This window comes from Rhagoletis zephyria, unplaced genomic scaffold (genome assembly GCF_001687245.7).
Source record: "Rhagoletis zephyria isolate East Lansing unplaced genomic scaffold, Rhagoletis_zephyria_1.1 Rzeph_scaffold_04080, whole genome shotgun sequence".
In the NCBI taxonomy this organism is placed as follows: Eukaryota; Metazoa; Arthropoda; class Insecta; order Diptera; family Tephritidae; genus Rhagoletis; species Rhagoletis zephyria.
The window spans coordinates 27,904-53,271 of record NW_016161163.1 but is presented as its reverse complement, the minus strand read 5'-3'; the positions used below and the strand labels follow the sequence as shown (position 1 = coordinate 53,271).

General features: G+C 37.2%; 4 protein-coding genes across 11 annotated transcripts; 1 reads left to right on the top strand and 3 right to left on the bottom strand.

The window, feature by feature from the left end:
• Nucleotides 1-734: 734 nt before the first annotated feature.
• LOC108370235 (translation initiation factor IF-2) lies at nucleotides 735-2,169 on the bottom strand. The gene has a single exon (XM_017625526.1). It carries the CDS (start codon nucleotides 1,171-1,173, stop codon nucleotides 871-873), a length of 303 nt encoding a protein of 100 aa, XP_017481015.1. The 5' UTR covers nucleotides 1,174-2,169; the 3' UTR covers nucleotides 735-870.
• Nucleotides 2,170-4,013: 1,844 nt separating this feature from the next.
• On the bottom strand, nucleotides 4,014-25,110 carry LOC108370236 (uncharacterized). 7 transcript variants are annotated; one of them, XM_017625532.1, is made up of 4 exons: nucleotides 24,997-25,110; nucleotides 24,205-24,798; nucleotides 4,649-4,769; nucleotides 4,014-4,592 (listed from the first exon to the last, which is right to left on the bottom strand). In XM_017625532.1, exons 3-4 carry the CDS (start codon nucleotides 4,716-4,718, stop codon nucleotides 4,087-4,089), a joined length of 576 nt encoding a protein of 191 aa, XP_017481021.1. In that variant the 5' UTR covers nucleotides 4,719-4,769; nucleotides 24,205-24,798; nucleotides 24,997-25,110; the 3' UTR covers nucleotides 4,014-4,086. The 7 variants fall into 7 exon arrangements, with proteins under 7 accessions (XP_017481021.1, XP_017481018.1, XP_017481016.1 ...); XM_017625529.1 differs by having other exon boundaries at nucleotides 24,936-25,082; XM_017625527.1 differs by having other exon boundaries at nucleotides 24,924-25,010.
• On the top strand, nucleotides 8,766-9,349 carry LOC108370238 (uncharacterized). The gene is made up of 2 exons (XM_017625537.1): nucleotides 8,766-8,867; nucleotides 8,936-9,349. Exons 1-2 carry the CDS (start codon nucleotides 8,856-8,858, stop codon nucleotides 9,131-9,133), a joined length of 210 nt encoding a protein of 69 aa, XP_017481026.1. The 5' UTR covers nucleotides 8,766-8,855; the 3' UTR covers nucleotides 9,134-9,349.
• LOC108370237 (uncharacterized) lies at nucleotides 9,260-9,890 on the bottom strand. 2 transcript variants are annotated; one of them, XM_017625535.1, is made up of 2 exons: nucleotides 9,736-9,890; nucleotides 9,260-9,623 (listed from the first exon to the last, which is right to left on the bottom strand). In XM_017625535.1, the coding sequence occupies exons 1-2, from the start codon at nucleotides 9,757-9,759 to the stop codon at nucleotides 9,351-9,353; spliced, it is 297 nt and encodes a 98-aa protein (XP_017481024.1). In that variant the 5' UTR covers nucleotides 9,760-9,890; the 3' UTR covers nucleotides 9,260-9,350. The 2 variants fall into 2 exon arrangements, with proteins under 2 accessions (XP_017481024.1, XP_017481025.1); XM_017625536.1 differs by having other exon boundaries at nucleotides 9,748-9,873.
• Nucleotides 25,111-25,368: the final 258 nt, after the last annotated feature.

Below are 25,368 nucleotides of genomic sequence, written 5' to 3'. Positions count from 1 at the left end.
TAGTTAAAAATCAATATTTTTCTACCAAAAACTCTGTTCATCTGTAGAAGATTCCCAATAATAATACCCAATTGTTTGTTTAACCATTTTTTCATCGCAACTATAACTTATAGGTTCGCCAAAAACCCACAAAAACCCCGAAAAATGCAATGGGGCGACCAATAAAAAATCGTTAGTATTAAAAAATGGTTAAATTAACAATTGGGTATTATTATTGAAAGTCTCCTGAAGAGAACCGGATTTTTCCGATCGAAAAATATTGATTTTCAAGAATTCTATACCATTTCTACGAAAAATTTTATTTTCCCCATATAAAAATACAAGGAAAACTTTGAGCGACCTCTAAATATTTTTTAAATTTAAAAATAAAAAAATTGGGGTATACTTTTTTTTCTATATAGAACAATCCTAGGGGGTGAGAGCATTAAAATTCCGACTTTACTGTTGTTGGACCACCCTAATGTACAAAACATTATGTTTATCAATGACGTCTCACTAATACAAACTTTAATAAAAATAAAGAATTTCTTATTTCCGTCCTGGCTGTAACAGCGCGATGATAAAGAAAGAGACCTTGAGAAGGGCAACAAATAATTATATATGATAGCGATCCACTTAAATTAAAGACGCTTCAACAGAAATAACTCTAAGATATAGTTATATTTATGTATATCATCCGACCAGTGGAAAGACACTGGCAGGCAGACAACAGGAAAACAATAAAAAACACAGACGGCGACCATTTTTTATAATTTATTTATAAAGAAAACACATTTTGTTTTACGAAAAGTAAATCGTAAAGCTTTTTTATCGTTAACAGTAAAAAAAAGGAAACAGACAATTCAGTACGCTAAAAGAGCGAAATCACATTTACTTCTTCAACAGCAGTGGCGCTGTGTAGGCAGGAGCGTAAGGCGACGCGAAGTATGGTGAGGCAGCGTATGGAGATGCAACATACGGCGCGGCAACGTACGGAGAGGCAGCGTATGGAGATGCAAAGTAGGGTGCAGCAACATATGGTGCGGCAAAGTTTCCATGATATTCTCGGCTGTAAATTGCAGCTGATGGCGCGGCAGCAACCACCGGTGCTGAGTACGCCAGCACGCTGGGTTTAGGCTCGGCACGGACGACAGCGGCAAGGACCAAAAGGACGAAGGCGACTAGCTTGAACATTTTGTGGTATTTTTCTTTTTTTGAATTTAGCTGCTGTTATGTGTTTAGTAAGCGGATGGATAAATCGTTTTGTTATCGTTCAATTGAAAGCGCTGCGATTTATATACAATCGTCTGCATAATTTCGCTAAAGAAATAGGCAAGAACCTTGCATGCCCGTTTGGATTATTTTATACCTGGTTTTTACCAACATTAAAGACAGTTGTATTAAGCAGAAAGGCACGTGGTGGCCATGACGTACTAGACGATAGCCGATAGTTGATAGTTGATACCGTTAACGGCTGTACAGCGTAGACGTTATTGCCGCTGGGCGCTTAAAGGCTGGCTACTTAGCGACAGCTTCATAAGGAATTGCGAATGCGAATTATGCAATTTCACTACGCTGTTAATATTGGTGGTCAATATGTATATTTTTGTTTTTGTTTTTGTTTTTAATTTTTCCAACTTTTTTCTTATTATAGCCTTTTGTGATTTGTTTGCTCACTACGCGATGCCGGCGGCAAGGCAACGTGACTTGCATAGCTGATTAGATTTGCGCGTAACATCGTCCAAGCGGCGAATCGCCAACGCTAAGCAGCAAATTAAATACATACATAGAAATCTGGTAATATGAAGCTAAGCTAATATTCTGCTTTTTCCTTTTATTTGAATGAAAAGTAGCACACTCTTCGATTTTATTCTATTTTCATTCTTTCGCGATTGATTACTGTCAGTAATTGGTAAATATTTCTTTTTCCTCAAGCACTTTTTAGCGTTTCAGTGCATAAGATAATCATGAAAATGGGCAGGTAGGGAAATATTATATTTTTTCACGCAGGAAGTATTGAGACGGGAGAGAGGGAACGTTTTATTTTTTTGCCAACAGTCTGGCATCTACGAAAAGTAATCTGTTAACCATCGCCAATTAAACTATGAAAATCTACTATAAAATTAGTGTTGCCAACTTGGTGCAATTTGGCTGCTGCTCTGAAAGTCTTCAACGCGGGCCGCGATGCTGGTAACAGAGGAAGAGAAGGGCCTCCTCTGCATTGGAAAGACCAGGTGGAGAAGGACTTGGCCTCACTTGGCATTTCCGATTGGTGTCAGTTGGCACAGAAGACAAATGACTGGCGTGCTATTTGGGACTCGGCCAAAGTCGCGTAGGCGGTTACAGCGCCAATAAAGAAAAAGAAGTTAGACATTCAAGGTTGAAATAATCAACATAAAGCTGAAAATTCGTTCGTTCGATTTTTGAAAATGGGGTGTCAAGTTAAAGGGCTTAGGCTGTAGATGTGTAATAAGGTTTTACTTTTTAGAAAAGAGTTGCCACCTGTTAAATAATTAAACTGAAGTTATTTAATAATCAATGCCCTCTGATCCGCACCATTCGTTCGATTTTTAAAAATGGGGTGTCAAATTAAAGGGCTTAGGCTGCAGATGTGCAATATGGTTTTACTTTTTCGCAAAGAGTTGCCACCTGTAAAGCAATTTAGATCAAATAATTTATAAAGTTAAATCAATTGTTTTAAAATGAGTATCAACCGAAATGGTTTTGAAAAGGCTTTATATCTTAACTACGTGAAGGAGGGTTGCCACATGTTTAAAAAACGTAATTCAATTTTAATTAAAGGCATTTAGTAATTGAATAAAGTATTACTATGTGGGTTTCAGACAGAGGAGGTTTAAGAAGGTAGTAGTTTGGAAATATTTTGAAGAGGGTTGCCACCTATTTGAGAAGTCGACCTAAGTATTTTATACCCAAATTATATGAAATCAAATCAAAAATGGATGTCAATTGAAAGAGATTTAAGAAATACTTAGTTTGACAATTTAGATTATTTTTGGTGTGTTTGAGGGTTACCCCAGCTTAGAAGGTTAAATTAAAAACATCTAATAAATTAAATGAATTACTAAACGATGGTTATCAATGGATATGGGTTTAAAATCCATATGGGTTTACTAGTTATAAATGAAATGTCAAAAGTCCCCATTGATCTCACGTCTGCAAAAAAATTTATTCAACGTCAATGGTCACATAAATTAATTTTTTGCATTTTTCCGCAAAATGGCAAGTTTACCACAAAAATAGCTGAGACAAAAGTGTAGATTATGCAATTATCTGTTAAAACTGTTATAATATTTTTCTTTTTAAGAATTACCCTTTCTGAGAATATAGCGATTCAAAAAGTTGTTTTCTCCATAAAATGAAAAATTGTGTTTTTGGGGCATTTTTTTACGCTTTTTTCCCGGTAGGCCTACTCCACGACTTATTTTAGTAATTTTAATGTACTTGATAATTTGCACTAGTTTACAAGAAATTTCACCTGTGGCGCTACACCATCACTACTTATGTAAAATTTTCCGTTGAATCTGAATATGAAGTCAAAATATCAGAAACTCTAATATTTTTTTTAATTAATAATTTTTTTTTGCAGATGGGCACTTTTGGCATTTCATTCGTAAAGGTGTTGGCAACACTCGTACCAATTTTCAGCTTTATGCGAATTATTGTAAGCTTATCCCTATTTACTTGACTGGGCTATAGAGGTTCAGTATTATTTTTGAAGAACGAGATGAATGCCCTTAACTCAGATATTAGTTAAAAGTCCAAAATTTCCGCGTATTCTGTAATAAAGCTAAGTAATTTATGCACATTAAATATTCCGCCTAAAACAACAACACAATCATAGCGTGAGCAAAGCATCAAAACGTCAACAGCCTAAATATATGCTAAAGCTTTAGTTGATCGTACAAATGTGCATATGTATGTATATTTGGCTAACGCCTACCCAACTAGAAAATTTTAAATTACCCAAAGTAATAAACAAAAAATTATTTGCAAAAACAAAAATGCTCCTTTCTGAGCACACAAAACCCTTTATTTAGTTAATTTCTACTCTTCTTTTCATAACCACAAACAATGCTGTAAAAATACTTAAAGGAAATTAAAATTTCCACTTGCCGCAAAATTAAAATTAAAACCAAAATCAATAGAAAAATTTCCAATTGGCTTCAGTACCGCATTATAGCTGCTTTGCACTGGCTTGCCACGCAACAAAGCTTTCTTTACAACTTTATATAGTGAATAGCCTTTACGTTGAAGCTTAACGTAATAATATTTTAATTGCTGGTTAATATCGTCGAAAATATTTGTAGGCAAGTACTTCCAATCCACTTCCGTTGTTGTCCAGAGAACAATCACTGTCTCATTCGTGGGCCATAGGGTGTGTACGTGGTCCAAAATTACCGTTATGTTGTCATATTCATCTACTGGATTGTCAAGTTGACGGCCGCTGCCTAAAGCGGGGGAGTGCGCTGCCGGCGCTGGTGCAGCAATTGGTGTCAGCGTAGATGGGTAAAAAATTTGAACTGGCGTCTTACAAACAATTGTCCGACTGGCAGCTAAGATGATATTATACAACATTAAAAGCAACACTGCAACTAAATTTTAGATTAATAATGCCTCTAAATTAAAATTTCATTTGCCTGCTGTTTACCGTTATGATTTTTCATTTTACCACCTTGGTGTTGCGAAGCTGCTAAGCTCAACATATGCGTAAGTGTCATGCCATCATTCAGGGTTCTACATCTTTTATACCCAGTTGAGGATCATCAGTTCTTCGAAAATAATAAAATTTTATTTTGTGAATTTCTGACAGCTAATATTCTTATCCAAACGTAATTATTTTACCAATAATTAAAATTCTGCCAGTCAAAAGAATGATGCTTGCAGCTATCTAGTTATTATTAAATACATTTGTACATATGTACATTAGGATGGTCCTTAAAAAATCAAATTAACGACTTTTTCCCGTCTCACTCCTTCAATCGGTAATACCAGAGTCACAGATATCAAATATAAATGTTGGTCCCGATTGGAGTCGTTTAAGACGTCTTCATAGGCTAATCTAAACTTCGACCGCTGTGCGACAGGCCTTAACCGAATTAAATCGGGACAAAAATTTATACATATGTGATATGATCGACTATGGTTATATCGATTTTGGGTATTATATAAAAAAAAATCATATCAATTTTTTGAGTCTCCTGAAGGAATCTGAAATTTGCCCCCTGTGCGACACGACTTAACCGTTCCCAATCGCTACCAAAATTGATATGTGATATCTTCGGCAATAGTAGCATCGACGTAGGGGTTGAGGCTTAGGGAATCTCATGTAAAAATTTGCTTCCTAAATTTCAGGACCACCCTAATGTGCATATATTAGGAGGCATCATTCTCAATACAAAATAACTGAAGATGACGGTTTTCCATGGGAGTTATCAAATTTATTATATGCTATCACTTCCGCCAAAATATTTCGGAAAATATTAAGATTTGTGTGAGCTGGAGGGCTTTGAAAATATGAACCACCAAAAATTTTGTTTTTTTTTCATAAAAATACATATTTTTCCTATAAATCATATGATAGGAGAGCTTTAACTTAAAATGTGTGCAATAAAAGTGATTAAATATTAAATTTTAACAAAATAATAATTTTTTTGGCAGTATTTTCAAATCGGAGCAGCTTGCGTCTTAATCTTAATATTTTTCCGAAATATTTTATCAGAAGTCTTTAAGCAAAATAAATTTTATGATTCCGGTAGCACACTTGTATTTTTTTTTTGAGGCACCCTAATGTACATATGTACATACATATATGTATGTGTACTTTGGTGCATGCGGTCGCGTACATTTACATATGTTTTGATCACTCTACCATGGTTGCCTTCCGGCCTTTTAATTATCGCTAGACATGTATTTAAAAAAAATACTACCAAGCCCAGCCTGACTCCTCTTAATCAATACATGCATAAATATTTAAACAATATATAGAAAATGTATTAAGCAATCACCTACATACACATAGAATTGCAACACACTTTCAAAATACTTTGAATAATCCGTGCAAGAAAAAAGGCTCCTGGAGGCAACAGAATGGCGGCAGAGTTTTTCAAAGCCGGTGGCGAAGAGGTGTTTCGACACATGATGATGGTTTGGCAGAAAGTTCCAAGTGAAAATCCCAGTTTTCGAGGATTGGACAAATGGACTCCCTGTCCTTGATCGCAGATACGTCAATTTATACACAGACAGTTCAGGAATGCAAGAAAGAGTAGATGCAGATGTCGATGCACGTGGCAATAGACTCACAATCCCCTTGGGCATATGGGTCATGGAGTTAAAGGCTGAAGTTTTAGAAATTCTAACCTGTGTAAATTAGACCTTGGAAAAGGTTTGAAGGCGCTTCGATAACCATAATTACTAAGTGGTTGCATTCTGAACGCAGTAATGGAAGGAGTGGGTGCCCTTTCAATTGATTGGATAGTATCAAACCCAGCAGAAATGACATCAGGCTACATTCCGGGTACCTAACGATAACAACCTGATGCGATTTTATAGGCACAGAATAGTTGTTAACAGCGAGTCAGCTCGGCCTTGAGGACAAGGAAACTTCCGAAGACATTCTTTATAACTGTACAACCTTGGCTAGACAAAGACTAATTCATTACACAGCTCCAATGCTAATAAAAAAGATGTTTGGTCACCTGATCCTTCTCTTCCGTGAAAACATGGGCAAGAATGGGGGAGACGTTGAAAAATATCTCCTTAGGTACGACAGTACTTAGCGACGGAAGCTCCATTTTCATGCATACTTGGCAAGTTCATCTTAATGGGTCACTGTGAGCTAAGACGACGTCTCCATAAATTAGGAACCTGGTCAAATGATCTCTATCGATTTTGTGTTTCGGCTAGGGAGACGAGACTGCACCTGACCCTTGAGCGTAAGCCAGTTTCGAGACATCGAAAGCGTCTGGACTCAATGTGATCAAAGGATAACCACACACACTCTCTATCCCAAGAAGCTCTTATCAACTTTCTGAAGATTGTAGGACTAAACGGCAATATAATGTATAAGCATCAGGGATGCGAACTCATTTTTCTTTCTCTTCGTTGTCCACCACGGAATTCCCCGATTATCTTTGGGATTCCCTGCACTGGCATAATTGCTTACCAAAAAATAAAATTCTGTAATTCATTTCTTTGAATTTATTAACGAATGTACATACATATGCATAAAATAAAAAAATAAAAAAAACAAAAAACCAAAAATTCAATTCTCGAATAAAAATCACTTTTCTACCCCCCGCGCATATTGCATACTTAATTTAGATTTTGAGATTATCAGAATTATATATTTACTGTGAAATTAAAATGAATGGCAATTTATTACCTTTATAAGTATGCTATTTGAAAGAAAAAATATATAATAATAATTTGCAAGTGCCTAACTCACTGTTTGGATAACGGTGAAAAATACTTATTCGAAAAAATAAAAGATAAACTTATCAACCAATAGGTGCTATTTGTGGAATTAAAAAGTTTTAAATAATTTAGTAATTTTAGTTTGACATAGGTACTAATGTTATAATTTTAACTATAATTATAAAAAGGCAATAAATTTATCATCGAAAAAGAAAATCAACCTTCTTCCAAATAAAAAAAATTTTGCTCATACTTTTTATGGTGAAAAATGCGTATAACCGTCTGCAAAAAAATATTAAAAATCAACACGAGTCCTTAGCTGCTTCAAATTTTCAAATTATTATACTAAAACTGAATGGGATAATTATCGGCATACCAGATTTTTTTTTTAAACTCTTTTTCTATAAAGTTTGAAACTCTGATTGGTACAGCTTTTTTTAAGCTGAAACATTTTGTAAAAAAATAACAAAAAAAAAATTAGCTTTCAAAACATTGTTAAAATTTAAACAAGTTAATAGAAAAAACAAATATTTTTAAAGAAATCTTTCTAAATATGAACGAAATCGGACCTTAAATACTGGTTTACCAAATATGTATATCGACTGGTGCGCCACCTATCGGTAAAATTTTTAGTCGAGTTATTCCTTTCCATGTTTTTAATATATGTACGTTCTAAACTTGAACTAAATCGGACTATAAATGTGGGTATTGAAAATATATGGACTCCTGCGCCACCTGTCGGATTGTATATGAATGCAAGCAAGTTTATGTTTATAAAAAGTATTGTGCACACTAGGTAAGTTCTTTAATTAAAATTAAATAGTCAAAATAGCCCGCAAAGGCAGCTCATTCCCCGATTCGTTTTTTCGTGTTTTTAAATGGAATAAATTCCAAGTACCACACACTTATGCGCAGACTATCTGCAAACTTTGTAAACTCTTTAGGAAATAAGCACACAGCGTATTTAAAGAGTGCCCCAGTTAAAACAATAGCTGCCCTTAAACTTTACCAAAGTCAACGCCGCATATTCTTCGGAAGCAAAACCCTATGTTGGAATACAAGCATACGCACTGACGTCATTGCATGCAAAAGCTAATGACTGTAACATGAAAAGCATATTTATGTAGCTAAATGTAAAAACTAACGACTCACATCCGAATAAGTGGCACAAAACATGATACTCCTTTTGATGTTGCAACATTTGACCAAAAACTGACAGCGGTTCAACTTCAAAAACTAACCAAAAGAGTTCTAGAATTTCAAAGCAGACTAGAAGAGTAGTAGGAAGACACAAAAGTGCAGCACACATCCATAGACAGCATTGATGCAAACATTTGAAATGCTGCGGTATATAAGCGCTGAGAACAACCGTTTGAGAATCAAACAGTGGACAACTTTACAGTTTGAATCATATTTTCAACAACAGCTCACAAATACGGAAGATGATTAAGTTTGTAAGTAACTCGCGGCTGCTGCTAGACTAAAATATAAAGCAAATATTTGTTAACACTTAACATTTCAGCTCATTTTGATTTGCTTCTTTGCCATGGCATTTGCGCGTCCTGGTTACCTGCACTCGGCGCCCATCCTAACCACCTACCGTGAGCAGCACGTTGCCGCGCTGCCAGCCGCAGTGCATATCGTGGAACCATTGGTCACCACACACCAAATTGTAACACCCTTACTGCGTGGCGCCATACTCAACCATGGCTTGCACTGAGCCACCAAGCCGCAGGAGTCTCACGGACTGAATGGGCAGCAGCAGAAAAAATATATAGCTAAAAAAAAAATGGAATTACTTTAAATGCCTATTAAACAAAGCGCTGCAATAAGAAAACAAAAAAAATGCTTATTTTTTACTTTTATTTCACTTTATTTCATACAAAATTATTGGAAATCCTTTGAAATGTTCGTGCCTTTTCCGCCTACTAAATAAGCTAGTGTATAAACTCATAGGTGACCGGTTTGTAGTCGGAGCGATATTGCTGCTGGAATGAGTCCGGTGTCTGCACGCTGTTGTAGGTCTCCACAGCCGGCAATGGCACAGCTGCCTGATAGCGCGAATAGGCCAAAGGTAGAATGGCGGCGCTGCGTGCTGCAGGCACTGCTATGGGCAGTGGTGCATAGTAAGCTGCTGCGGCGCTGCTGGCGGGCGTATAGTAGATTTCAGCAGCCCAGGCAACGGTGCCCAACAGGCAAGCGAAGATCAACTGAAAAGAGACAATTTCTGAGATGAGTAAGAACGATTAAAAAACAGGTTGACTGCAACACGCGATACATGTCGCAGTAGTTTTGTTTCTTTAGTCGTATTAAGTTAATTACATTTTGTCTTACCAATTTCTGCATGTTAGCTTAGTTATCGTTATAGTGTTATCCGTCTCTCTTCGAAAATAGTTCTTACTCAAGCTGCGACAAGTGCACTGCTATAACCAACGGCAATGCGTTCGCACTTTTATATAAGCCATCCTTCTTCTGTTCTGGCTAGACGCAGCGCTCCAAGCAATGACTGCAGCAGCAGCAGCAGGAACTACATATGTACATATGTATGTATGTAGCAATAGCAGTAAAAGCATTAACTAGCCAGCAATGCCAAGGACAGTCGTACAAGGTTACGCCGCATTGAATAAAGCTTCACTTGTTGCCACGTTCTAGAATGGTTTTGCAAGTGCTAGACATTCTTGTCATCCCAGTGTTTGTATAGTTGTTAAAAGGGAGAAGACCAGGATGGCGACGACTGCGTGCAGGCTGCATATGATAAACATAAACATACATCTTCTTCGAACGTTGGAATGCTGAATTAAAGTTAATTTGAATGTTGATTTGTAGTTATGGCGCGAGTGGATTGTCAAGATTTTCTATATGGTTGGACTTAAGCGCTCGGTAAGAGTAATGATAAACGTGAACATTTACCCGGCAGTGAAAAGCTGAACCAGTATGTACAAATTCCAGTTCCTGAACTATTTTTAAGGATAAAAGTCATACCAGTTTGTTATGAACCATAATTATATCAGTTCCTCGTGGGAAAAAGTGAACTAGCTAGTAGAAATTCTAGTTCGAAAAGTGGTATTAAATGGGGAAGTCATACCAGTTCGTCATGAACTATAATTCTACCAGTTCTCGGCAGTGAACCAAACCAGCCAGTATAAATATCTACTAGTTCATTAACTAGCTAAAGCGACGGCCTTCTATTTCGGCGATTTCGAACAACTTATGCGATCAGCGACATCTGTCTTTGAATAGGCACAATCAAAACTAAAATGCGCTTAATTGCTTTCATCGCAAATATCGGCTGTGGCGTCGGGTGAAGATAACCGATTCTGGCTCTGAGATTTCAAGTTCGAGTGCGCTTGGAGGTTATTCAAAGTAAAGTTAGTAATTTATTTCAGTTTAAATATAAAATAAAATATGTACACAAATTTCATTTCATTTGGAAAAAACCTAAATACTCAAACAATAAATTTAAAAATTACAACAAGAGATATTAAAAAAAAACAATAATAAAAAAATAAAAAATAAAAATATCCGCTCACTGAGATTCGAACTCGGATCTCTTGATTTGGCGTGCCAAAGCTTTACTCTGTCGACCATTGCCACTGTTGCAGCGAGCAAAATGGCGTATTTGTGCTTTTCACGGTGGATGAATAGGCAGTCCATCCCATCAACTAGTGTGATGCTACGAGTATTTCTACTGGTAGCGTGCTGATGCAGGAGCCGACAATTGACATCTCCTATGACACCGCCATGTTAAAAATAACAGTCGCTAACATTGAAAAGGGATACAACGTGAACTAGTTGGGCTGAAACGCAAACCAAGTAGCATTCTGGTTCACAACTGGCAGCTTTCCCTGTAGGGTATTTTCACACATTCGTGCACATATTTAAGTACCTTCATTCACTTATTTATAAAATCTTATTCTGTTATGCAAACTTCAGTTAAAATTCCAAGGTACAAGGGTAGTATGATAAATCTATCTTTTTTCTTATTAACATGTCAGATATAATCGCGCTGCGACCTGAAAATATCTGTTTCTTTCGGAATTCCTCATTCCCTATGGCGTCTGCCAGTGGGCTGCAATTTGATCATCTTCCCAGCTCCTGACTAGCTATGCACTGTATTCCTTAGATGTACCTCAGATCGCTCCAACCAAGGATCGAACCTGGCACCTACAGACTTGTAGCATACAACTCTCAGCACTCGGCTACCGTGGACGCCACACTGGCTTGCTTTAATTGCTAACTTGTACAAAAGACAACAGCTGGCCGTTTTTACCAGTGTTGTCATCGAAAAATCCCCTGATCCGAGTTAATTCCCAAAAATTGCATGTATTTGTTTGGCTACTTATCACCCGTATAACTGCTCACATAATATATTTCTGGCCCCATTTGTCCTTCTACGAACACATTCGCGAACACAGATTTCGATTGCGAAAACTTCAGCCTAGTATATGGTTGGGTATGTGCCCATTGGTAGACTTTTCTGGAATATTGGTCCAAGTATGCCTGCCCCGTACTCCCGTCGTTCAACTTTGATCCTTCGGTATACTCTTTGTCAATCATACATACATATTATCACTTCCCAGCAGTCCCTTTCAGGAGTTCCGACCTTGAAGGGCTGGTAGAATGGTAGATAGGCTGGTAGAATATAATTTCCGTAGCATGATGTTTGTTAGCGGAATGATCCAGCAATGACTTGAGAATCTCCAAATGACGCCGAAGGGTTAACAATGCAAAGTTGGAAAACTTGAAGCTCGAATAGTGGAATATTTCGAAATATTTCGAAGTGTTCAAGATGTTCGTGTTGTATGTGTGTGTGTGTAAGGGAACTTATTGAAGTAATATGTCGCTGGCATCCCCAACCATGGTCAACAGTCCCAGGCCTGGCCCATCACTCAATCTAAACTCCACTCCTCAGAGTAATTTCTGCACTTGTTAGTAAGCTACTGTTTACAACTAAGCCGTGCATAATTTCATGCAGTGATAGAACTTTTCTGGTAGCTACTGGCTGAGCATGTCTAACCGTCCCCTGTTTCTAAGACAGTTCATTGCAAAGCAGTCTACGTCTCCTAGAGTTTGAACTGCAAGGTTCGCCCAGTGAATAAATAAACTCGTAACGAAAGGTAACTTTTACCTCCTGTAAATCTCACATACCTTTGTATCAACTCGTTCCTCCTTAGCTTTCCACTAAACCGAATATTAAATTCGTAAACTTATTTTATTCCTTCATAAGAAGAAACGCATTTTCAGAAATGTTATTGTTATATCTTATACTACATATATTCATTATCCGTTGCTCTGCCCACATTATGTTATTGATTAGTGAACAACGGCAATGGTTCTTAAATGCTCATTAGAATTTTTAATTACCGGACAATATTTGCGTCATAAAGCGGGCGGCCGGCCTTCTTGGCAAAAACAAAAATAACTTAGTTGTTATTATAAATCGTAGGAAGCCATAAATAGCAAAAATAATAAGGTAAACAACAGCCCTGCATTGGAGAAGAAAAACAAGGACTAAACATAAACGCGTATACTTGTAAATATGTATGTACGTGCATACTTACTCATGTACATATCAACTCAGATATGTGTATATGTATTTGAATAATAATATATAAACAAAAGAATGTGCGTACTTTCTTCCAACAGTTTCAAGATAAATATCAGTGGGATATTCAAAGTAGAGTAAGTACTGTTTGCTTTGTGTGTTACCTATATATCCTGTTTAGAGAGCACTTACGGTTTAAATATAAGAAAATTTATCCTCGACGACGAAACATCCGATAACAGACGGAGGCTGATCAACTAGGATGGGGCATGAAACATAATAGGGAACCAATATTGCAAATTATAGAAAAAAACAGATCTTCTAAGAGCCCTTGTTTTGAATCTTTGGAAACTTTAAGCCTTCCTTGCCCAATGCTTTGTTTACTTCTTTTTAATTTGTTTCGAATTTCCACCATTTTTACTCAGCTTCCCCGATAAAGGAAAGTCTTCGGGAAATAAGAATGGCACAGTTCAAATCAAAATAATGACAGAGGAATTTCGGATTTTTTTTTTTATAATAAAGCAATAATTTTTGTTGTAGTATTTGCTTTGTTTGTATTCGTGGTTCTTTGTTTTTTTATAAGACATCAAGTTCATATAAAAAATCGAAATAAATTCGCAGATTTTCCGTAAAATATATCTGCTTCAAAAAGCAGGCTCTTTTTTTTTGTTCCACCCGTAACAGAAGAAATAACTCCGACTTTTTCCCATATAAAAGCAAGCTGGAATTTTTTCTGTATTTTTTAATAACTCATATAATAGTCAATTAGGTGTAGCTTTATCAAAATGTAGAATTGTTGAGTACTTTATACTTAAATTTAAAAAAAGAAAGAACATTTTTTCTGACTAAAGCCCACCGTCAATAAATTTATTGGGCCCTATTATATAGGTTTATGCCTGGTAAATCTACCGCAGACCAAGTATTGACCATACGTAAAATTTCTGAACAATACCCGCGAGGCTAGAATCGACCCTGACTTTCTACATAAATATTTGCCAGTTTTAAAGCTGCCTTCGATAGCCCGATAAGAAGTTGCCTATACGCAGCGATGTCTGCAGGTGGGATCCCTGCAAAAGTAATACGCCTGCGTATCATGACGGAAGGCCTCCTCTGCGATGGGAAACATTTTTCGTTGGAAAGAAAACGCCATATGTTTACGGGCGTCTTTCTTCGCCGTCAACTTTTGAGCTGAACATATATGTATGTATGTATGTTTGTATATTTTAAACATAAAAATTAAATCCGCAGCCAATTCTCTTTTTTTAACCTCGATGATAACAGTTCATTAGACCTGCGGTCAATAAAGCTTAGCAACAATTAAAAGGTGAATCAACCACTCACACTACATAAATAAGTCTTTCATTTAGCGAACAGTTTAGCCACACATCTTTCATTGGAAGAATAAGCCTTTGAACCGGACATTTTTATTTTGACCGCTTGCAATGTACTCACACACACACATATGAATGTATGTATATTAGGGTGGTCCAAAATAAGTAATGTCGGAATTTTAATGCTCTCACCCCCTAGGAATGTTCTATTTTCTTTATTTTGAAATCGAAAAATATTTAGAGGTCGCTCAAAGCGCTCAAACTTTTCTATGTATTTTGTATGGGAAAAAAACCAATTTTCATGGAAATGTATGGAATTCTTGAAAATCAATATTTTTCAATCGGAAAACTTTGGTTATCTTCAGGAGACTTCCAGTAACATTATCCAATTATTTATTTAACCATTTTTTAATAATGAAGATTCTTTATTTATTCCCCCATTGCGTTTTCTGGCATTTTCTAGAGGTTTTGGCGGTCCTACAAAATATGGTTACTAAGAAAAAATTAAAAAAAAATTAGGTTTTATTATTCGGAAACAGAGTCTTCCGATCGAAGAATAATGATTTTCAAGAATTCCATACCATTTCCACGAAAAGTTCTTTTTTCCCATATAAAACACACGGATAACTTTGAGCGCTTTGAGCGACCTCTAAATATTTTTTTTTTTAAATAAGGGTATACTCTTTTCGATATAGAACAATCCTAGGGGGTGATAGCATAAAAATTCCGACTTTACTTTTTTACATGCATTTTTAGACCACCCTAATGTATAAACCTCCATATGTACATACAAAAGTTCACGAACTGAACTTTCTACTCGTAAACATCATATGCAACATCATTGCTGCAGCTCCTGTGGCAGTCACTTCATAACAATGGATGCATTCATTGAACGTCAATCGAAGTCATCACATCACATGGCTGTGGCAGCACACATTACCGTTGCTACAAGCTAAATACATCCTCGAATGCTGGCTGAGCTATGTATGTATGTACGTGTAACAATAATACGACCACGTTAAAGCGCACGAAATCAAAGTCCATAGAACAATGCTTTCTTTAAACTGAAAATGAAATTGAAACTGAAACTGAAACTCAATCCTGCGTTGAAAGCGCGACGATGCACACAAAAGTAGACGTGCGTGCGTTCGTTCGTTCGTTCGTTATGTGTAGAGTACATGCATCATAATAATAGGTAAGTCAAATACGCTTGACCCCAACGAATGAGTTAGTGAATGAGCGGACGCTTGCAGCTGGTCATTAAAAGGTGATGAACTCAAAAACAGCAAGATATCTCAAATTTTTCAACATACACTCCGTTACTACGTAAGAAAGATCAAAAATCTCGCATTGTTTTGCTATTATGCTGATATAAGTAGTAAGTACACGCACATATGTATGTACGTGTGTGTGTTTGTATGAATCAAAGGTAATTGACAGGACATTAACTGAATGTCATTAAACTGCAGGGATCACTGCTTGTTGTTATGTACATAAATAAATAGATAAAGCGATACCGGCAGAGAACAATCAAATGTAAATCAAAAATATTGCTGTGTATAACTGAAGCACTTTGTGGCACTTTATGGCACTCCGTGAGCACTAAAGAAGTGTCTAAACCTGTAGTTGTTGTAGCTGTAGCTGATGTAGCGCCCAGATCGGTTAGTCCCTCAATCGTCGTCGAGGAAAAAAAGTTCTAAAGTATTTTTTAAACAGAAGTAGATATAGCAATGAAATCAAAGACGTAATCCTTGTGAGATGCATCAACAGCCTGCAGAACAGTAAAAAATAATGTTTTGATATTACTTCCTGATAACCACCAAATATATTGTTGCACTCTTACAGTTAGGTTGCCAACTATTGTTGGTCTACTTATGAGGCATTGTCTCACACCATCACTCACATCCAAAGTTATTCCTTGATCACTCGTAACGAGTAGAGTGATGAGACAATAAAGTAACACTGGGCCCAAGAGTTGTGTGAGATGTTTTTGCTAATTGACGAGTTAGTTCATTTTGGGCGCAGTGATTGAGTGAAGTGGATCGCGGAGACAAAGTTTTAAAAACATTGTCAACCAGGTTTTACCACACATAATAGAAGATAATAGCAGAGTGGCACATAAAACGCGGACGAGTGGTGTTTGCATATGCATATGTATCAAGCGAGTTGGTGAATTGCTGTGGGTGGGCGAAGAATGAAGCGGAAAAGTAATAATTGGCCCATTATTAAACATAATGAGTATCTAGCGACTGTCTCGGCCAGTTTGCTCGGCCGGTGACTCGGTCGACTACTCGCCAAACTGTATATATGTATATGTAGAACGAGCACTCAGCCGAGTTACTGCCTCGCCAATGTATTCGTTACGTATGAAAAAAGCACTAGGGTTACTTCACTAAAGCAACTGCAGTCTTTTAATGGTTTTCGATAACATCATTAGTCAATCAAAGGTAGAATTGGGCATTAATTCCAACAAACTGTGCAAATCTTTGGGCTTAGATGGTATCTTTAATGTCGAACTGTAAGAGGCAACCGGAATTTTATGTTCGCTACTTAACCTGGCCAATATTCCTAATGCGAAGATGGTTACCATACCGAAAGTAGGAAGGTCCTTCCACGTTGTTTATTTACAATAGATTTTAAGAGAGCGTATGATTCATGCCTCTGGCTAAAGCTTAATCCAGTAGTAGGTACTTTCCAAGTGCCAACATGCCCACTCGAAATGCAGATCTATGGATACTCGTACAGCACTCCATCACATTATGACTAACATCGAAAAAGCTGTGATCCTCAAGGAACTTGAGGAAGCTTCTTTAATATTGAATGCCCTTTTATCACCGTTTAAATATCAGCCACTATTACCAACTCCCTGCTAGAAGTAGGAAGTCGATAACCTCTGGCGAAATTCAGTAGTCGCGAGAGAAGCGTCAAAAGGTACGCCCAAGGCGCTTTTATCTTCTGACTCTTGTGGAATCTGATTATGAACAATATGCTGCTGCGCTTATAGCCCCTAGTTGTTGTAGCGGGTAAACACTCTGCTCTTAGGCCAACTTGTACAAAACTTCTTAGCCATTAAAGGAACCTGGTCTAAAGAGAGCGGACTCAATGCCAATCCAGTAAAAACTGTGATGATTCGCGTAATAAATAAAAACAAACTATTCAAATTTGAACATCTTTCGCGAATTGGTGTAGAGTAAACGATGTTAGATTCCTTGGAATTAACTTAGATAAAAAGGAAACGGAACTCCGAAGAAAGAACCAGGAATACGAAGTGGTATTGGTTTATGCAGATATTTGACAACAAATATTATTAGCACCATACTTTTTCGAAAATGGTGCCGGTAGGCGAAGAACGAAAGTTTTCGTGACATGATTGCAAACTTAATTAGATGACACAACAAAGGAAATTCGGTTGCCAGATCTTTAAGATGTTTTTGAGTAACTGTAAAGCGAACGAACTTGTAAGGTCATATATCGGCTTATCGACGGTAAATCCTTCTCACGATCCAGGTGTACCGCTGGCACAAATTGGCTAATGAAAGATGGGTCATTTTAGGGTGTTTTATTTAAAAAAAAAATGTTAAATGAAGTTAATGATGAGTATATCGCACTTCTAAATTCCGTAATCGTTCCCGGACTCAACGACAAGTTCAAGGGTTACTCAACAAACGATTTTGAACGTTTTTCCTTTGTACTTAAATTCTAAATTGAAAACATTTAAGTACCCGTATGTATATCATTGCTTGCCTTTACAATGACTTTATAAGCACCTTGGGCTGTTTTCCATAATGTCTTATTCCCAAGCAAAAGACTACATGTAGCATATTTCGGTAAAATCGAAGCACGTCCAGTACTTTTTGCCGCAGCTTATATGGGTATCTTCCACTGTGCGGCAAGCGTATTGTACTAACTAATATCTAGAACACACCAATTTGATCAGATTTGTTTAATAGTTTCATTTTATGGTTGCGCTGCCAATTTAGCGTTAAATTCGTTTTTAAATTAACTCGCATAATTTGATGATAAAGTTACAATGTCGCCTACACTCCCTTTGACTGGAAAATATTTTAATTAAAGCATACATATGTGATATATGTTTGAGATGGTGTTCAGCAATTCTTAGGTATAAGATGCACTGTGGGACAATTAATAATCTTTACACAAGTGAAAATTAGATTTTGTTTTTGTTGTTGTTGTGGATACGACCAAAGACATATCCAATTCTATGTAGGGGGATATTTCTTTGGTCGTCATTGTCAATCTTGAGTAACCGTAGACCAAGCAAACGTGCTGTTTCGATTGAACCAGACCAAAGGAGATGGGTGTTAGGTGCGAGGGACTACGTCGCTGTCTAGTCTAGAAAAATAAGAGTTTACTCTGCTATGCAGACCGTAATTGTGTCAAAGTAATTAGCTCTTGCTCCTCAATTGGGCGAATTTAACTCCGATGGCGACATTCATGGGACGAGAGTTAGCGAAAGCGGCAATGGTTTCCCTGTGAATGTCGTTCGTTGCCAGTGTAAACAGTGTCGGGTCCAGTGGTTGACTACGTATGTAGATTTGAACGTCATCCTGCAGTTTATAGAGTTGCATTATGAGAGGCCATGGGGGAGGTTTCGCTACCAGCAAGTGCCTGTTCAGGTGCTCACGGCAAGGAATTGCATTACAGTATGCGCCCTTACTGGGAGCAAGTGGCCCTCACTATGAGAGCGATGTTCAAGCAGCATCGGCCATGCTGTTCGTAGTGCTAAATTGAGGCAAGTCTGAAGCGTCTCTTATGACCACAAAGGCGCCGAATTGTTTTATATGTGGCAAAAAAAGAACATTTTTTATCTCTGAAGACTTTATTCTATACTTTATTGGCAATTGCGGTGGTGTGCGCTGAGGAAGAGAGCAGGCTATGGTAACCCCAAGGATTCTTCGGGTTCTCATTTTCGTTGTTGGTGTTTCCGACAGGGTAGGAGTGTGATGTAATGTGGAACGATTTTCCGTCATCCCTTGTCAAATTTGGTTTGGAGACAAACCGGTTTCGGCGTTGTGCCATCTTCAGTGTCATTTTTCGTTCTGAATAGTTTATGTTTGTCTGTCACTATTTATAGCCNTCTATGCTTAAGTGCACATTTAAGATACCTACCCCAAAATGCGCATCAGAGGCATTATTTTTAACATTTATAAGGAAACGGCTCCGATAGATGCATTTAGCATACCTGCACATTGGCGATACCTGCCTTAAAAATTGTGCGACTAGTATCAATTATCAAAGAAAGTATTACGTTTACCTGCACTGGCCCTACAATTACCTAATTTTACAACTTTTTATTTATTTTGTTCATCTCGCAGAGCAACGAAAATGGCTATAAATTTATGTAGTTATTTAGATAATTAGAATCGGTAAAAATTTCGCTTGCAGTAATTTCTACGTGGTAAGTGCTCCGCCACTATTTGGTTTCGTAGGTATTCGGATACCTTCCTCATTGAAGTAGTAAAGAAAATTCTCTTAGGTGCCTTTTTCGGTTAAGTGCACAAGTTTTTCGTGCAAAGAAGGATGCTCAGCTAAGCAAAATATACTGTAGTTGCAGGATTTCTGTTTTTTTGCGTATAATAGCCTGAGTGGTTCGAATAATATATCAGATGCGGTGTTTATTTGCTCATTTATTCTTTTTCCGACGAACTTCTTTTGTTTGTATATCTCCATATTCTCTAATACGCTTAGGCGTTGTCCTTTGTGCTGTACGTGGAGAACTTTGGCTGTCTTTCCTATTTTCACTGGCGTACAATGGTTTTCTGCCATATGGTTTGCGAAGTTCGATTCCGGGGTGGTAGAAGGTTTTAGCAATTTTTTGTTGTAGTCCCTTATATGTTCACGATATCTTGTTTTAACCTTGCGCCCTGTTTGTCCTATGTAACTATGTTGACATTCGCAAGTCAACTTATATACACCTTGCTTGTCTAGTGGGTCTTCCTCGTTTGCACTATTTCGTAGTATCCTCCCCACGTTGTCCTTCGTTCTAAATGCTGTATTAATGTTATACTTTTGGAATACCTTAGCCAATTTATATGAAGTTTTGTCCGTATAAGTAAAGACTGCCAAAGCCTTTTCATTATTTTCCTTCTTATTTGATTTCTTCGTTTTGGTTTCTCTTCTTATCTTGTTTACTAGGCCCTTTCTGTATCCGTCGGGTTGTTCACTGGCAGATTAAGTACTCCGTCTCGACGCGAATACCCTGATAGACTCTGATTTCTTTCGCCCTAGCGATAAAAAGGGTTTCCGTGCATTTCGTAGGGGAGAGGGTTAGGCTTCTTGTAGTGAAGAAAAGAGAAAGATAGAGTAGATATCCATTTCCTTTTAAGCAAAGGTGACTACCGTTTGAGTCTCTCTGGGAGAGAGGAGACCTTGATGTCTTCTAGAAGCATGAAATGACAAATGGTTTCAAATCCCTGTGACAGGTCCAACGCTACTAGGACTGCTCTCTCACAGGGGTGGTCACGGTTAGTACCATGAGGTACATATCTGCGGGGTAAGGTGTTTGTCTGGCGAGAGTGTATGTATGTATATTAATTTGTACTTCGTCATTTTATTTTTAATCGACTTCAAAATAGGAGTAATAACCTCCTCTCAACTCTACTAATGTACTAAGTACCAGTTGGTTAAGGAGATTAATCAAACATCGATCAAAGATTTCACTTAATTTAGAACACTGTACAAGTCGTATTGCTGGCAGCTACTGCGAACCAAGATATTTTACCACAGAAATCTACACTCACTGAGTAGTCAGGTGTAGAGATTAATAGCGAAATCGAAACACCCACATCTCACCCGCCCCATACGTAAAACCCACTTGTCGACAATTTTGCTTTACAAAACGTACACCACATATGGATCATATATATGCATACATATGCATCAAACAAGAAGTACAAGGAACAACTAGCAAAGGGGGAGTATGAAAACGTTAACGACGTCTGTGAAATTTATACGTGTATATGTATTGGGATGGATCACTCTCCATAAAAAAAAATCCGTGCTGTTTTACAATCGGAATTATAAATAATATTATATTTTAAAACCTCCACCAAAATATTTCGCAAAAATTATAAAAATGACGTGAGCTGAACCGATTCGAGAATTCCTCCAAAAATCTACTCTTTTGTAAATAATATTTTTTTAACAAAACAACTCAGTCGATAGAAAGCTGGAAAGCTCTGCATAAAAATGTTAAAAAAAAATTCCCTTTTTATTTGTTGCGGCACCCTAATGTACATACATTCATGGATATATGTTTGTGTGTATGCAGCTACCTATGATTATATACATATGTAATAGAGTGCAATAATATCCATAATATAATAATGATATTTTGGTGCTTGTGTACACTTATGCTATGTGTTTGGCCGAGCTTCCCCTCCAATTTGTGGTAATTTTACGCCGCGCCGCCTCTCAACGGCAAATGGATTTTATGAGAATCTCTTTCATGGCAGGAATACACTGGCAGGCTTGCCATTGCCTGCCGAGGGGTAAGCGCTGTTAGAAATAACTTTTTCTAATTTAGATGTTGCTCGGACCAGGCATCGTACTTAGGTACTGCGGAGTCGTAGTACGCACCTCTAACCACTCAGCCACAGTCGCCGTAATGTCCATACTTACATATATATAAATATGTATGTATGAGTGCGCACGTATACACGTATGTATGTGTCTAATATACCCTGCAGAAAAAAAGTATCAATTGATAAAAAATAACCCACTTGTAGTTAGCTTTTTTGCGGGATTTCTAAAAAATATATAAATTGTAGTTAGCTACAAAACTCTAACTTGAAACTAGTTGACAAGTAATGCAGGAGTAATGAAGGAGATTGTTTTCTTTAAGCGCGTTTCTATTTAAATATCCTGCACTTCGCAAATACTTTTTCGAATTGAGAACAAATAAAAGGAAGATCGAAATTTCATATTATCATATTGAAGTTATGTCTGACGGAGTTCGAATATGGGATCACCTACAGCAGAATATGTAAACAAATATGAAATGCAATAAAATAAATAAAGTAAATGAAAATAAAAAAATAAAAAAAATTAATTTTTTAATATTTTGTTTTTCCTATTGATATTTTATGTCCAAAAGTAGTTAGTTACAAGTTAGTTACATCAAATGCAGAGGTAACCACCCTTAACTACATCTAATACACAGGTAAACCACCACCATTTCCTGCTGGGTATCAACACCACGCAGCTGTGTGGAATAAGCGGGTGTAATGGGAATAATTGTTGACATGTATGTATGTATATCCTCTTGCGGTTGCAATGTGACCGAATTGTTCTAATTTAGCGGAAGAAAACACACAACCCGCCCGCATCATCGTCCCAGCTCACCGCTTCACTGAGAATCGTAGCGCTTGATTTGATTTATTTATTTTTGTTGTTGTTGTTTTTTTTTATGAATAGCTTTCAATTGACTAACTTACTCTTTGGTATGCAGGCGTCAATAGTCTATGACTTTTGCTGTGTCCTGAAGTGGCACAAACTTACGAACGTTGTGTGTGTGTGTATGTGTTTGTCAAGTGTTGCAGCGGTTGAACTAAAAACGTGACCACTGTCAACCGGCTGGTCACATGGACTTCTCGTATTTATTTACTTTTCGCAACCACGTCAATGCATTGGAAAAAGAAATGAAAGTTCCCACATATGTACATACATATGTATGCGTATAAAAATGCATACATATGTGTGTATACGTAGTTGGTAAATCTAATTTGGTCGATGGAAAAAAAACGGCCGGTGTTGGCTTTGCAGGGTACTTAGAAAGCACTACGGCCATTAGGCGTGCTTTCCTCAGCAAGTTGCATAGATCTGCAAGGTGATACTAAAGAAAATCAGGATCAGTTAGAACTTACCACTTACACTTCCTACTTAGCGAAGCCTCATTGCTCCCCATCAGCGGAACATAATTGTATGCATACCAAACAATCCTACTCGGCTGCTACCGTGAATGCCGTCAATAAAGTTCAAACACCAGCAAACAAAGACGAAAAGCTTTAGCTGCTTCAAATGACCCACGAAGGCGTAAGTCTAAACTAACGGGCACATCGGGTTTAGAAGTTCTTTAAGCCATTTAGATTTTCTTTCTTGTCTTTTCCATCAACGAGAGCTTAGCGATAAGCATTGATGTCCCACCTGGCGCCTTGCTCACAGCGCCGCGTTGGCGATAATTGGGACTGCCAAGCTTTCAAGGACATTCGGGGAGGTTGTCGTTAGGGAAGGTAAAATTGTATATGCACTCCACACCACCATTGCATCTCCTACGAAGGTCGTCTCCGATATACCGAATATACTTACTTCCGGCTGTTGAAGACACCCAACAAAGCACCAAGCAAATCTTCACTTGCCCTCCTTAAAACTACTCAGCTAATCCCTTTTCTTTCAACACATAGGCTTGGCTGATTTATAAACTAGGTAATTTAGGTAGGTGCTATTTGTTGTTCCGCTACAACAACAACATTACTAACCTATGCACAGTAGGCACTGCAAATGAGTGCTTGACAATCAAAAAAATTTTATTGGAAAGGTTAAGAAATGCATTAGGAAGAGTAGCTTTAGTGAATTACCACATTCACGACCAAAACTAATTTTTCACCCCACAGTTTGAAAAATACATATTTTTTTTTTTATGAGAAAATAAGTGAATTATTCACGACTTTACTGTAATTTAAGGACCGCTAGTGTTGTAACACCTACGGCTCGCCAGGATAAATTTTTTATTTTTTTTCTTCTTTTTCCTTGGCCATTCTCTGCGTCAAACATCAAACTGATCCCTTTCTTCATTCCGTGTGTATTTGGTAAAATTGGTGTTACTCTAAACTTGCAATAATATTCGAAAAGAATTTAGTCATTTGACTCTGCATTTCTTAGTTTGTGGAAACTTACAATATTCTTTACTTCATGAGAATTTTGCTCATAATTCGATGGTTTAGGGTATTTCTTACGCGATTTTATTTATTAGGACATTTTCTAAATTTGAATTTCGCACAGAGGAAAGGCATTTTTTGTCCAATGTGCAATGCACGAACTTCTATGAAAATAAGAAAAGATGAGGGTAGACACTGAAAAAATACTTGTTAAAAGTCTTTGATGAAAGTTATTAATAAATATACTACAATTCATAAAAGAAAACGTTTGGCACTTAATATAACTCAAGATCCATCTGTAAAAATTTCACTAGAATTCATTCAAAGTTTTCCACAAAGCAAAATTAATTCACATCATTTATTTGTAATTGTTTTTTCTTTTTCACCAAAATATGAATGGCGTTAGAGTGAATGAACCAAATCCATAGCCATAAGAATAACCCAATGGATAAGGATTAGCTGGATATAGCGATGGCGCCGGTGGAGTATCCCGATAATAAGGCAAGCCAGTTGGCGTTGGATAGTAGGAACCACGATATGCAAAACCAGCCGTAACGATAGGCACAGCCAGAGCTAATTCGATGGCGCATATAAGGCCAAAAAGCAACAAAACCTAAAAGAAAAAAAAGAGTAAATATTTACAAAATATGGAAAACGGTATGCAATAAATATGTATATGCTTCAATAAAAATAGTATCAGCAGCACAAAACACTATTGCCCTTAACTCACTCACTCACTCGCTCACTCACCCACTGCATCCAAGTGCGCATTTTATAAATGCCCAACACCGGCAGTTGTTTATATACTCACTGCGTTGCTGCTTGGCTTGGCCCTTTTTATTGCACTTTTGCAATGGCAACCAGGCTAATGAAGGTGCACTTAAATTAAAAACCAGATATGAGGAGTTTTTTACTCAAATGGACATGTTTACAAAATGCACTCTTCTGCGGACAACTCACTTGCCACTACACTTTTCTTGTGCAGCTTATTATTTTTATTTTATTTATTTTTTTCAATACATATAACCAGTTTTGAGTCGTTTTTGATTGGATTTCTCTTAGCCCTTTTGATTTCATTTTTATTTTTATTTGTGTTATTACCTAAATACATACATATAAAAGAGTCACAACTCAAAATAATACGTTCGTCAGAAAATGCGAAAAACTATTTCGTACCACATGC

Bases quoted from the DNA above. Each gene is read 5' to 3' on its own strand.
- LOC108370235 (XM_017625526.1), bottom strand. From the start codon at position 1,173: ATGTTCAAGCTAGTCGCCTTCGTCCTTTTGGTCCTTGCCGCTGTCGTC.
- LOC108370236 (XM_017625532.1), bottom strand. From the start codon at position 4,718: ATGACACTTACGCATATGTTGAGCTTAGCAGCTTCGCAACACCAAGGT. The intron at 4,593-4,648 runs GTAAACAGCAGG...TCTAAAATTTAG, and splicing joins TAAAATGAAAAATCATAACG to TTGCAGTGTTGCTTTTAATG.
- LOC108370237 (XM_017625535.1), bottom strand. From the start codon at position 9,759: ATGCAGAAATTGGTAAGACAAAAT. The intron at 9,624-9,735 runs GTAATTAACTTA...GTCTCTTTTCAG, and splicing joins AGAAATTGGTAAGACAAAAT to TTGATCTTCGCTTGCCTGTT.